General features: G+C 45.5%; 1 protein-coding gene across 11 annotated transcripts in view; it reads right to left on the bottom strand.

Moving 5' to 3' along the window:
* TLCD4 (TLC domain containing 4) overlaps window positions 1-14,728 on the bottom strand; it is a 111,230-nt gene that overhangs the window by 80,996 nt on the left and 15,506 nt on the right. For all 11 annotated transcript variants that reach the window (XR_012905962.1, XM_075936573.1, XM_075936577.1 and 8 more), the window contains one exon: window positions 4,232-4,397. Coding sequence is in view for 10 of the 11 variants with exons in the window: in XM_075936573.1 (XP_075792688.1) it covers window positions 4,232-4,389 (158 nt within the window). In the remaining variant the exon portion in view is untranslated. The remainder of the gene's footprint in view (window positions 1-4,231; window positions 4,398-14,728) is intronic.

Genomic DNA, 14,728 nt, shown 5'->3' with positions numbered 1-14,728 from the left:
TCGGGGGTCTCAGTGGACCACCTTGATTTTCATGCACACCTTCTCCTGGGTGGCCAGGCTGGCAGCTCTCCTGCCCTAGACGGCCACCTTCCTGTGCCTAGTGCGGAGGGTGGCCGCCTCTTGCGGTCCCGGGCAAGCTCCCGGGAGCTGACAGCCTGGTCCCGGGAAGAGAAGGAGGGCTGGGGAGCATCGGGTGGGTGGCTCGATCCGTGCCAGGTGCAGGGTCTGCTGGCTGGGTGCTGGCAGGCTTGCACCTGGCAGACGAGTTTCCCTGGTGTTGGCCAGAGTGGCCACCAGGGAAACCTGGGGAGGGCTAGCCTCCCGCTAGTTCGAATTAAGGGGCTACACAGCCCTTAATTCGAACTAGTAAGTTCGAACTAGGCTTAATCCTCGTGGAATAAGGATTACCTAGTTCGAACTAAGCGCTCCGTTAGTTCGATTTAAATCGAACTAATGGAGCACTAGTGTAGCGCCTATCAAAGTTAGTTCGAACTAACTTTGTAGTGTAGACATACCCTAACTTCTTGAGATACTGAAAAAGCTTTGGTACCAATATGATTATCCCTCTCTAAGAGGATAATTCCAAAGATTTGGAATGCTCTGAAAAGGGAAGATGAAGTTACTCACCCTGTGCAGTAATGACGTTTCTTCGAGGTGTATGTCCCCGTGGGTGCACCATTTGAGGTGCCAGGCTCGTCCCGGTGCTGCAGGTCGGAGAGTCGTCAGCCATGGTCCAGCCGGACCGTGCATGCGTGGGGCACGTGCTGCTCGCACTGATTACTAGCTTGCGCTGAGTCTGGCTTTCCGCCAGTTCCTCCTAACCAGGTCACTCCTGAAAAACATAAGGAAGAAACTCCGAAGAGAGGAAGAGGGAGGGTCGAGGTGCACCCACGGGGACATACACCTCAAAGAAACTTTGTTACTGCACAACGTGAGTAACTTCCTCTTCTTCTTCGGTGGTGTCCCTGTAGGTGCTCCACTTGAGGTGAGTACAGAGCAGTAGCCTCATCTGCAGAGGCGGGATCAGAGTTCAGTTCTGTCTGCTATGGATAGCACTGCTGAGGCCAATGCTGATTCTCGAGCAATTGGGTTGATGGCATAGTGCTTAGCAGAAGTTATGTCCAAAGACCATGTCACCGTATGGCGAATGTCTTGGATTGAGACTCCTTTGAGAAAAGCTAGGGAAGTGGATGTAGCTCTAGTGGAATGAGACGTAATAGGTGTAGATATGGACTTATTTCGTAAAGTATAGCAAGTGGTAATACATTTCATGATTATTTTAGATATACGCTGTGAGGACAACGGTTGGCCCTTGGATCTTCCGTCAGAACATAGAAAAAGCCTCTGGGATCGTCGAAATGGGCGAGTCCGTTCCAGATAAAAAGCGAGTGCCCTGTGGACATCTAAGGTATGTAGATGGGCTTCATAAGTCGTTGCATGCGGTTTGGGGTAAAATGTTGAGAGTACTAGCAGCTTGTTGATATGAAATTCCGAATTCACCTTTGGCAGAAATTTTGGGTGAGAATGTAGTATTACCCCTTCGTTGGTGAACAGGATATATGGAGGAGTGTCTGAAAGAGCTGCCAATTCTCCAACTCGTCTGGCCGACATTATAGCTAGAAGGAATACTACCTTCATGGTGAGCGTGTGAAAGTCACATGAGGCTAGAGACTCAAAGGGTGGATATGGAAGAGCGTCCAAAACAAACTCGAGATCCCACAGAGTAGGTGGTTTCCTGTGCAGAGGGTGTAAGTTCATTAAACCCTTCAGGAAATGTTTAGTCATTGGGTGAGACATAATTGGGTGAGATATAATTGAAAAATCTTCAATCGATTGTCTGAATGCAGAAATCGCTGAGAGATGGGGCGTTGTTGCTGTTGTGGATGGTCCTGTTGTCTGAACCTGGGCACCCCATACGAAAAGGGCCTCTGTCAGAAGTAGGGTGTATATCATTTGCGACGATATGGAGGTGTATACATCCCTAGCGTTTTCAGGGTAGTTCTAGAATCCTTTCCAGAATGCAACACTTGGTCCGTTTTCTCTGCAAATAGACTCTGTCTGTCAAAGGGCAGGTCTTCTACCTTAGATTGTAAATCCTTAGGTACGGATGTCATCTGTAGCCATGAAGACCACCTCATAACTACTGACATCACCGTGGCCTGTGCTGCTGCATCGACAATGTCCAGGGAAATTTGCAAGGCCATTGTTGAGGCCGTATAGCCTTCCTGGATAACTGATTTTCTCGTCGGGCAAGTTCTCTAAAACTGCTACCATCTTTGAATAATTATCAAAGCTATGGTTAGACAGATGAGCAATATAGTTCAAAAAATGAGGAGTAACATTAGTTCGGACTAAGGGCTTTAGTCCGAACTAACACGTCCCGGCGCGCACTTCCTGGTTCGAATCAGCTGTGATTCGAACTAGCGCGCCGGCAAGATCATGTTAATGGAGCGCGGGATATTTAAATCCCCGCTTCATTAACTACTTCGGTTGTCTCCATTTGCATCCCTAGCTCGAACTAGGGATGCAGTGTAGACGTACCCTCAGTGACTAATTAACTTACTATTAACTATTGACTAACTAACTATTTACACAATTCTTTGTTTAACAGATGAAGAAAAGGGAGTTGCTCCACCTGCAACCATTGAACGGTAAGGAGGAACTGGAGGGAAGCCGGACTCAGCGCAAGCTAGTAATCAGCGCGAGCAGCACGCGCTCTATGCATGCACGGTCCAGCAGAACCATCGCTGATGACTCTCTGACCTGCAGCGCCGGGACGAGCCCGACACCTCAAGTGGAACACCCAAAGGGACACCACCGAAGAAGAACAGATGGTAACAAATGTTTCAACATACAACCTACCAAGAGATCTGGGGAGGAGGGTGCTGGAGGCAAGGTTGTGTTCAATAGTACCAGATTGGAGAAAAGTATTTCCTTGCCATCTCTCACATGTCCAAATGGTACCAAAGCTTGCTTAGAGCTGTATTTGCTCTTAGAAGAGCTCTGTGGTTTCCTGACTCTGCTGGTACCGGAGAGGTAACCTGAATGGTACTGGGCAGAGAGGTTAAATATTCTGAGACCACTGACCCAGTGGGAGTTGAGGTATTTTAGGAAAAGTCTCTCTGAAAGGTGAGTTCTGCTTTCTATGGTTTCTGAAGGTCTCAGAAGCTTTCCCTTATCTGAGGAAGTGTGAAGCTGACAGAGTACTAGATGTATCTGGAGACTGATGTACCCAGAAGAGAGGGGGAATGTCTCCTAAGCTGGCTCTGAAGCAGAGAAAAGGGAGCATGCTTTCATAAGCCTCAGTTTGATCTCCCACTTCTTCCTCACCCTGCACGTAAGAACTAAACAGAATTACACTCCCCTGGGACGTGTGACTTTTCCAGGCAGCAAACGCACTTAAAGTGGTCATTGCTAGCCAAAATGACCTCCTGGGCAAATAAGACACATTTTAAAACGGCTAGACATTCCCTCTTAGAAAAGCAAATCTCCCAAATGAAATGAGAAAAACTGTAGAACTAAACAGCACTACACTAAGCTAAACAATATATTTTAATAGATGAGGCCCATTCAAGGTGGACACACTACTGCTCCATCTCAGATCAAAAGAGGTAAAAAGGAACTAAGGGCAATTCACCTGTCCTGCCATATGTAGCCTCAGTGCAGGGCACAAGGCCGTGTACGGTGCATGCATAAGTCAAATGGATACTGCCAGCAGAAATCTCCACTTAAGGCACGTATACACATGAAGCAGAAGACCCAGGGGAGAAAAAAGACCTCTTACATACACATTCCTTCTTTGCACTCTTGAACAAGTCCAGATGTTATTGAGCACTTACAGTAAACTGGAGGGAATTTTTCTTATATCTTCAAATAGCTCTTGGGAAATATTTGTGTAAAATGCATTACAATGAAGAAACAGTCTATAAATTCATTAAAGGTTCTCACCTTAGTCTTTCATTGCTTTTTAAACTTTTCATTCAAACTTTATCTTGCATTCTTTTAAAAGGCATCCATAATGTACAGGAACATTTGTAATGTCATCTGTTCAAACAAACCTAGAATCCTGAATTCAGAACTTGTCAGTGTGTTATAGATTTTTTTGTTTTGTTTTCATATGTATTTTCATAATTTTTACATTTTTACTAATTTGCTGTTATATATTTGGGATCTAAAAACTGCTAAATTTCTGAATCAATTATTCATTTGTATTTTGTTTTAAACACTTTACCTTGAATTCCATTCAATCTTCCTTTTTTGACTGAGATTGTTAAAAGCAGGAGTTATTCTTGTTGATGCCCAAGAACTTAGAACATGGAACAGAAGCTGAAATATGGTAAAACTGGCAACAGCAATGCCAATAATCAGTTTGTTGACGGTAGCCATCATTCTTCAGCCTGTTAAGTAGAAAGACAGAATTACTGTCTCAGTATAGATACTGATTAACTATTTTGTTTAACTAGTTGCAAAATAATTTTCAGCTTCCAAGATAGTAATTTCAGTCAGTGGTGGGCAACTTACGGCTTTTGGGTTTCATGAGGCCTACTGAGGTTCCACTTGCAGCCTGCCCACACACCCACTATGTGCTCCAAACGCACTGAAGTAATGAAGCCCTACACTTCCTACTCCTCCCCCTTCCTCCAGAACTTTCAGAGTGCCATGAATCCACAGATTCACACTCCATCCCAGCTCCTCTCCCTCCCTCCCAGTCTGAACGCCACAAATCAGCTGTTTATAGCTCAATTTCTGGGAAGGAGGAGATGGAGCGGGGACGGAGCGCAAATCAGTGGATTCATAGCACTCCAAAAGTGCTTGGAAGGAGGGGGAGGAGTAGGAAGTGCAAAGCTCCAGTGTCCCAGTGTATGAGAGGAGCAAGGGAGGTAAGAGGGCAAAGAGGAGATACGCAGGCTGCAGGTGAACTCCAGTGAGCCACGGGCTGTAAGTTCCCACCACTGGTCATGCAGCCCAGTGAGATGAAGGAGAGCCTTTCATGTGGCACACTCGCTAGTGTTGGTTGCTCATAGCTAATTTAATTAAAAACAAAAATAAAATATAGTGCTATACAGTATACAATAGCCTTCAGAAGTGCCACTGAATAGTGAATGTGTTCAATCTGCCCTTGAGGAGTAAGGGGATGAGAGGTGGGGAAGAAACACAAACAATTTTTTTTTACATTCGTACATATTTTCTAGACAGATTTGGTGGACAAAGCTCCCAGTTATGAAACTATGATTTCATACTTATGGAAAGAATTTCAGCACCATTCTCAAGGATTTAACAATTTGACTTTTACAGAAGTCAAAGAGATTTGCAAAAACTAAATTCCTATCCACACAGAAGAAAAAAAATAAACAACCTCAGTTATTCATGTATCCCAAAAATAATCCAACCCTTTCACAAGAGAAGCCAAACAAAATAAAGACACGATAACTTTTAGTAATTAAAAGATTTAAATAATTTCAAAAGGTGATATACTTAAAGGCTGTGTCTACACTGGGCCACTTATTCCGGAAAATCAGCCGCTTTTCCGGAATAAGCTGCGAGCTGTCTACATTGGCCCTTGAATTTCCAGAAAAGCAACGATGCTCTACTGTACAAAATCAGCCGCTATTCCAGAAAAACTATTCTGCTCCCGCTCGGGCATAAGTCCTTATTCCGGAACACTGTTCCGGAAAAGGGCCAGTGTAGACAGCCCAGTAGTCTTTTCCGGAAAAGCGCGTCTACATTGGCCAAAGACGCTTTTCCGGAAAAAGGGCTTTTCCAGAAAAGCAGCCTGCCAATGTAGACACTCCTTTTCCGGAAAAACTGAAAACAGAATAGTATTCCGTTTTAAGCATTTCCGGAAATTCATGCCAGTGTAGACACAGCCAAACTGTCTTAAGAGCCCAGGCTATAGAAATAGTTTTTTAGTGTATTAAAGCACAACTACCTTACCAAGATTTTGACTGATATTTCACATGCGGTAATAACTAACAGTCAGCCTCTTTCACAATGTCCTAGCTGTAGAGTCTTTCTATCAAAAATAGAATGCTCATGCCACCTTCCGTCTGGGGTGGTGTGACAGGGTGCCTGCCCTGCACTGGCCCTTTAAGACCAGGACCAGGCCCTGAGCCAGGGCGAGAATAGAGGGACCAGCTGAAGCTGTTGGGCTAATGAGAGCCCAGCTGTCAGCTACACAGAAAAGCCCGGTTGGCTTGGAAAAGCCCAGCTGAAGCCATTAGGGCAAGTGAGAGCCCAGCTGCCAGCTATAAATAGGGAAGCACAGTTTGCTTAAGGGGAGAGCTAGTAAAGGGCTGACTGTGGAGGAAGTAGGAGCTCCTAGGAGGGAGATGAGCTGGGGATAGCCAGCAAGGGCTGGGAGAGGGCCAGCCAAGACTCCCATTGGCTAGGGGCCGGAGGCAAGGCCCCAGGTTCGGAGGTAGATCACAATGCAGACTAGGTAAGCAGGGCAGTTGAGACAACCCCGATGCCAATGATGAGCAACCCATACAGACTGTAACTTGCCCTGAGATGTGCTAGATGAGGACAGTCAGGGGGCACTGAGGCACAGTAGGGGGCTTGCACCCTGACAGGTGGTTATATAGTGTTATTCTGAAAAATACATATGCAGAGTTTTAAAATATAGCTCAGAATTTTTAAATTTTTGGCACAGAAGTTCCAGGAGCAAATCCTATGGGTGATAGTGAATGGGTTGTAAAAAGAAAAGAAGTTTACAAATTTCAGCAACTGTGGGGTTGGCAAAGTAAAGGTAAGTGTGTAAATGGCATGTATTGGCATGACATTGCCTAAAGACAGAGTTACGGTTGTACTGGCAAAACTGTACATATCTTTGTTTTCTGAAATTTGAGTTTTACTCAACAGTCTGAAAGGAAACAAAATATCACCAAGCAATCTTTTCTCTAGATTAAAGTAGGGTTTTTTGCCCCTGAACAGGCAAAGAGAAGTTAGTAGTTATTTAGACAATTGTACATATCAAGTCCCACAATTGGCATACCAAGCCAGCAAGGCCTTACCATCCAACCCACCAAGGCTCTCCCAGCCCTGCCTTAACAAATATCCACAACCATGCTCCTGACCCATTCAATGCATTCCCCCTCCAACTTGCCCTCCTTCCCATTACTGTACTCTGGAGCTCCACAGCAAGCTGGGAACACATCTCATAGAAGTCTTCGCTCCCTGGTAGCCAGACATTTCTATTGCCTTTATGATGGGTTGGATTACAGAGGTCACCTTGAGCCTGTCACTCAATGTGCTGGTCATACCACTGAGTCCACCTAATGCCCTGTCCTGCTGAGCAAGAAGTTCTGGTCTCCCCATCAAAGGCACAGACTTGGGGAGTAACACATACTCTGATAACAGCTCTGGGAGGGCTCAACTGCAAGGACTTTATAGCATCCAGGAGCACAGACCTCAAAAGGGACCAAAACCCCAAATAAAAGTTTTACTCTTACTCTGTATAAAAGTTTTTAACAGAGAAAACTCGTAAGTTTGCTCTCTTTATCAATGAAGGAGAAAGATATACACTGTTGTTGCCCCTCCCCCCGTAACAATTTTTTACACTACGTTTGATAATAAACAAAAGCATTGTATTAAGTATAAAATGTAGGATTTGAGTGATTGCAAACAATAATAGAAAGATCAAAGCAAGTTACTAATTTAAAATAAACAAAACACACCAGTTAAACCTAAAACACTAAGGCTACGTCTAGACTGGCATGATTTTCCGGAAATGCTTTTAACAGAAAAGTTTTCCATTAAAAGCATTTTTGGAAAAAAGCACTTTTTGCGGAAAAGCGTCCGTGGCCAATCTAGATGTGCTTTTGCACAAAAAAGCCCCGATCGCCATTTTTGCGATCGGGGCTTTTTTGCGGAAAACAAATCTCAGCTGTCTACATTGGCCCTTTTGCGCAAAAGTTTTGCACAAAAGGGACTTTTGCCCAAACGGGAGCAGCATAGTATTTCCGCAAAAAGCACTGATTTCTTACAGTAGAAAGTCAGTGCTTTTGCGGAAATTCAAGCGGCCAGTGTAGACAGCTGGCAAGTTTTTCCGCTGTGCTTTTGCGGAAATTCAGTAAGAAATCAGTGCTTTTTGCGGAAATGCTATGCTGCTCCCGTTCGGGCAAAAGTCCTTTTGCGCAAAAGGGCCAGTGTAGACAGCTCAGATTTGTTTTGCGCAAAAAAGCCCCATCGCGAAAATGGCGATCGGGGCTTTTTTGCGCAAAAGCACGTCTAGATTGGTACAGACACTTTTCCGCAAAAAGTGCTTTTGCGGAAAAGCGTCCATGCTAATCTAGACGCTCTTTTCCGCAAATGCTATTATCAGAAAACTTTTCCATTAAAAGCATTTGCGGAAAATCATGCCAGTCTAGACATAGCCTAAAGGTGCATCTACATAGCAAATAGAGTAGTTTATTTCTATCGTATTTCAAAATAGCTTATTTCTTAATTTGGTGCTGTCTACACAGTGCCAAATTTTGAAATAACATCTTATTTCGAAATTCACCTTAACTCTCGTGTAATCTATTTCGAAATAACGGGTTGCTTCAATAGACATGGAGTAGCTATTTTGGGATAATTCCAGTACCCCAAAATAGCTCCGCAGTGTAGACTTACCCTAAGAGAGAGGGTTACAAATCGTATTTCTCACCCTAGTCTTGATTTCAGGTAAAATACTTCAACTCAGAGCTGATGTTTTTTCTGGCCTCGGTCTAAAATCTTCTTGTGTATACTCTTAGGGAGGGGAGGCAGTTTTCAAAAACCAGATGAAGACTATCATTCATTGTTATCTAACCCTTAAATAGAATTTCCCCAAGGTAGGAATCCTTTGTTTCATCCTCCCCAGCCCAATGGAAAAATACCAAATTCAAGATGGATTCCAGGACCAGGTGGGATGGTCACACATCTTTGTTGGACCAATCACAGTTTAGGCGTACAGGAAAAAACAAAAGAGCTTTGCCTTGAGTACCGAGGCATTAAATTCCTTAAATACCATTAATGGCTTTCACTAGAAATTCTAGATTAATAAGTAGGTTTACACTTCATATTTTTAACTTCACCTACAAGAATGATTACATGCACACAAATAGAATTTACACATATAGGGGATCAAAGGCTCTTGAATGATAGGCTACTTGACCTGTTCTGCATAAAGCATATTTGAGTTATGCATATGTATATTCAAAATCGTACTTACAGGAGGCAAGCTTTAAGGCAAATAAAATGGTGAGAACAGAAGAACTCTAGCCATTTTTCTGTATTTGTGCTGTAAAAAATGTACATTCTTAAATAATGTTCTCAATCTGAGTGACCCAAAAATTTAGTGGGTGCTATAGGTAGGGTTGCCAAATGGTTTCTACAAAAATACCGGACACACTTGATCTCAGATGGTGGGGGACTGGCCGGCGTGGAGCAGGGCTGGCTGGGAGGAGGATGTGGGAGCGAGGCTGGCTGGGGGAGATCAGCCAGTGGGGAGCAGGGGTGGCCGGGAGAAGGTCGGGGGGAGCAGGGCTGACCAGGGAAGATTGGGGCAGGGGGAGGAGGTTGGGGAGAGTGGGGCTGGCCAGGGGGAAGAGCAGGGGGGAACCAGCAGGCGGGGAGTTAGGCTGGATGGGAGGAGGTCGGGGGAGTGGGGCTGGCCAGGGGGGAACCAGCCGGCAGGAAGCAGGGCTGGCCGAGAAGTGGGAGGGAGGAGCTGGGCTGGCCGGGGGGAACAGTTGGGGGGGGGGGGATCAGCTGGCGGGAAGTGGGGCTGGCCCGGGTGCACGCAGATCCCAAGGCGCTGCTCGTCCCGCACATGGTCCCAGCAGAGCGCATGGGCAAGTCCGGCCCTGGCCCCCGCCCTGGCCCCGCCCTACCTCTACTGCGTAGTTGAGTACTGCCTGGCTGGTAGACACGCTCACGCAGGATAAGCATGTCTACCAGCCAGGCAGTACGCAACTATGGACTGATATTCATGATAATAATAAAACGTATTTAATTAGAAAATACTGGACATTTATATGTCCGGTATTTTCTCAATTTTTTTCAAGACACAAAGCTCAAATACTGGACTGTCCAGTTCAAAACTGGACGCCTGGCAACCCTACCTATGGGTAAAAATTCAGCAGATATTTTGAACCACAGATCTCTAGCTCTGCACAAAAATACACACCTGGAAACTTTTTGAAAAGTGACAATTTGGGGTGCTTATATCTCCACAACCCCTAGATCAGTGTTTCTCAAAGTGGTCCAGGAAACCACTTAGAGAAATATGCTAACTGGCTGCACCAATTTGTTTAGTTACCGGCACCACAGCCACGGAGCCTCACGGCTCCCATTGGCTCCAGTTCACCATTTGCAGCCAAAGAGAGCTATGGGAAGCAGTTTGGGCTGGGCAAACAGTGAACCAGAGCCAATGAGAGCCGTGAGGCTCTGTGGCCACAGCGCAGGTAAGTAAACAATCCAGCGTGGCCAGTTAGCATGTTTCTCAAAGAGGTTTTGCAGACCATTTTGAGAAACACTGTCCTAATGAGTAGTTTCAAGTCCCTACCTTAGCTACTGTTTAGAGCTATCACCAAAAAGCCACAGAATAAAAACTGATCTGATAGTCAATGTCACTGCTACCCATGGGGTTCTGAAAAGCAGAAATAAAATTCTGGTTGAGAGTTTTCAGCTCAGCATAATAGCTCTAGGAATTTATTTGATATTAAATGAAACCTTACATTTTGCAGTTAAAGATACTCGGGAAATTTTTTTGCTCACCTTAAGAGAGAGACTTTTCAAGCACTAGGTATTTGCTTACTTCATTGAATTGTCATGAGGCCTAATTAAGTACAGGTTTTAAGTCTCTGGTCTAGCACCCTTGGGGCCTAACTGGTCTCAAAACAGGGAATTTGCTGAACCAGAGGTCAATGCTAGCCTCTCTGCTACTGCTGGATGTAGGGCTCTGCTCTGACAGTAGCAGGAGGTCTGGCATTGAGCAAGCAGAGATTGGACTGGCACTTGGGGAAAGAGGCAGGGTAACTACAGAGCCCTGCAGCTACTGGGCCACGCTCCCAGACCCCGCTATTGCCACAGGCTCCTGGCCATGGGACTTCATAGCCGCCCTGCCTCTTTCTCTACATGCCTCCTTTCCTCCACCATTTCCTTCGCTCCCTCTCTCCCTGTGCTTGAGTGCCACAAATGTGCTATGAAATAAGGACAAATGCAAAGTACTCCTTTTAGGAAGAAACAATCCATTTCACACATACAGAATAGGAAGTGACTGTCTAGGAAGGAGTACTGCAGAAAGAGATCTAGGAGCCATAGTGGACCACAAGCTAAATGTGAGTCAACAGTGTGACACTATTGCAAAAAAATGCAAATATGATTCTAGGACGCATTAACAGGAGTGTTGTGAGCAAGACCCAAGAAGTCATTCTTCCGCTCTACTCTGCACTGATTAGGCCTCAGTTGGAGTGTTGTGTCCAATTCTGGGCACTACATTTCAAGAAAAATGTGTAGAAATTGGAGAAGGTCCAGAGAAGAGCAACAAAAATTATTAAAGGTCTAGAAAACATGATCTATGAGGAAAGGCTGAAGGAATTGGGCTTGTTTAGTTTGGAAAAGAGAAGACTGATAGGGGACATAATAGTGGTTTTCAGTATCTAAAAGGGTGTCATAGGGAGGAGGGGAAGAAATTGTTCTCCTTGGCCTCTGATGATAGGGCAAGAAGCAATGGGCTTAAATTGCAGCAAGGGAGGTTTAGGTTGGACATAGGAAAAACTTCCTAACTGTCAGGGGGTATGTCTACACTACCCTCCTAGTTCGAACTAGGAGGGTAATGTAGGCATACCGTACTTGCAAATGAAGCCCGGGATTTGAATTTCCCGGGCTTCATTTGAATAAGCGGGGAGCCGCCATTTTTTAAACCCCGCTGGTTCGAACCCCGTGCAGCGCGGCTACACGGGGCATGAACTAGGTAGTTCGAACTAGGCTTCCTAGTTCGAACTACCGTTACTCCTCATTTCAAATCCCGGGCTTCATTTGCAAGTGCGGTATGCCTACATTACCCCGCTAGTTAGAACTAGCGGGGTAGTGTAGACATACCCAGGGTGGTTAAACACTGGAATAAATTGCCTAAGGAGGTTGTGGAATCTCCATCACTAGAGATACTTAAGAGCAGGTTAGACAATCATCTAGCAAGGATGATCTAGATCATGGGTTCCCAAACTGGGGGGCATAGGATGACCCAGCTCCCCCTGCCCCCCATCAAGACTTGCTGCCCCGGTCAGTGTGTCGTTTGGGGTTTTTTTGCTCAAGTTTTGCTGCTACTTTTGGAGGAGGGGCATGAGGGTTTTTCAAAAATCAATTGATGATTACTCTCTGGAAACAGTTGTCCAACCAGTTGTGTATCAACCTAATAGTAGCTCCCTCTAGATTGTATTTTCCTAGTTTGTTAATGAGAAGGTCAGGCCCACTGAAGAGGTGGGTTTGGGGCAAAAGGGGCAGTTGCTTTGGGGCAATGATTCAAAGGGACCCAGAGCTTCCAGCCATCACTGACAGAGTTCCACGCCCTGTGTAGCTCTGAGGATGGGAGGGAGGCATATTGTGCTCCGGGTGGTACAGAGGGCTGGCTGCCCTGGTCCCACACTTTCCAGCAAGTGCCCTACCCCTTCTGAGAATGTGAAGCCATTCCTCTACCTTGCCCAGAGACCCGTGGAAGCTGTTGGCTCCTTTGGAGAAGGTCATGCAAGATTGCACCAAAAGCTTTTCTAAAGCTTAGATTGGAGTGGGCAATAATTTTTGATGGAGGGGTCACTCCAAGAACTTGGAAAATAGTCGTAGGCCATACTCTTCCATGATATTAATAGAGGAGGTGGGGGGGGGGGAGTTGGAATGGAGGTTAGGTGAAGAAGGGAGCTTGGGGTAAGAGAGGGAGTTCAGGTGAAAGAGGCAGTTGGACTGGGGTCCAGAAGGTTGGATTGTGACATAGGTCAGGGAACAGAGATACAGAAGAGGGTGCAGGAGTTTGGGTTGTGAGCTAGGGCAGGAGGGGACTATGATTTGGGGCAGGGTATTGGGGAGCTGGATGTGGGAGGGGGTATGGGTGCAGAAGATGGGCAAAGGATTTGGGTATGTTGAGTAGGGGGGCAGTGGTGGGGAGCACATGATTGGAGAAGGAGGAGTGGCTGAGGTGCCAGATGAAGGCTCTGGCCAGGAAACCTACCAGCCAGCAGTCTGTTCCTGAATCAGCTTCCCTGCCTGCCCCACTCCCACACCCACACCCACACCCACACCCACACCCACACAGGCTGCAGCCATGTGCTCTGTGAGTAAATACAAGCCCTTTGTGCTTCGTGGCTGCCTGTTATTGAAATAGGCAGCTCCCATTGGCTGGCCAATGGGATTGTTCTGGGGAAAGGAGCAGTTCTTAAAGCTTTCCCCCTGCCCTGGCATGCAGGTGAGGCAAGGGAAGCGAAGAGCCTATTTGGGGCTTCACGCAGCATCCACGGGCTGGATCTGGCTGGTCTAGATATTTCACATCTACCACTTCCCTCTGAAAGGCTTGTTACCCTATCAAAGAAAGCTATCAGGTTGGTTTAACAAGATTTGTTCTTGACAAATCCATGCTTATTGTTACTGATCACCTTATATTTTACAAGTGTTTGCAAACTGATTCCTTACTTATTTGCTCCATTAACTTTCCTGGTACAAAAGTTAAGCTGACTGGTCTGTAATTCTCTGAGTTGAGCTTATTTCCTTTTCTATAGATGGGCACTATTTATGCCCTTTCCTGTCTTCTGGAATCTCTCCATTCTTCCACGACTTTTCAGAAATTATAGGTAATGCTGTGGTGTCCAACCAGTTCAGAAATAGTAGCCACTCTTGTGGCTACTGCTGTAGTGAACTGAACACACTCAACCAGCCAAATAGCCACAAGTGGCTAGTATGTTGGACTCCTTGAGTAGTCTAAGATGCATTTCATTAGACCCTGGTAACTTGAAGATATCTAACTTGTTTAAGTAATGTTTAACTTGTTCTCTCCCTATTTTAGCTTTTGAACCTATCCCTTTTCAACTAGAATTCACTATGGGTACGTCTACATAGCAATATTATTTCCAAATAACTAAAGTTATTTTGAAATAACTTTGTCAGCGTCTACACAGCAGGCAGTTATTTCAAAATAATGTTGAAATACTGTCAAGCTGGAGGACTTCTTACTTCAACTCCTGTAACCCTCATTGTATGAGGAGTAAGGGAAGTCAGAGGAAGAGTGCTCTATTTCAAAATAAGTGCTGTGTAGACACTCCCAATTTCAATTTCTAAATAAGCAATGCAATTGACATAGCTCAATTTGTGCAGTTTATTTCGAGTTAAGACCTACTGTGTAGATGCACCCTATGTTAGGTGTCCTGTCACCACCAACCTTCTTGATGAAAACCGAAACAAAGAAGTCATTAAGCACCTCTGCCATTTTTATTGTTTTTTCCTCTTTATTGAGTAATGGGCTTACCCTGTCTTCTTCCTTGGGTATGTCTACACTACCCTCCTAATTCGAACTAGGAGGGTAATGTAGGCATACCACACTTGCAAATGAAGCCTGGGATTTGAATTTCCCGGGCTTCATTTGCATAAGCCGGGCGCCGCCATTTTTAAATCCCGGCTCGTTTGAATCCCGTGCCGCACGGCTACACGCGGCACGGACTAGGTAGTTCGGACTAGGAATGAGGAGTAATGGTAGTTCGGACTAGGAAGCCTAGTCCGAACT

This window comes from Pelodiscus sinensis, chromosome 9 (assembly GCF_049634645.1).
Source record: "Pelodiscus sinensis isolate JC-2024 chromosome 9, ASM4963464v1, whole genome shotgun sequence".
Taxonomy (NCBI): Eukaryota; Metazoa; Chordata; order Testudines; family Trionychidae; genus Pelodiscus; species Pelodiscus sinensis.
Note: the sequence above shows the minus strand (reverse complement) of the source record. Positions and strands in the feature narration are given on the sequence as shown.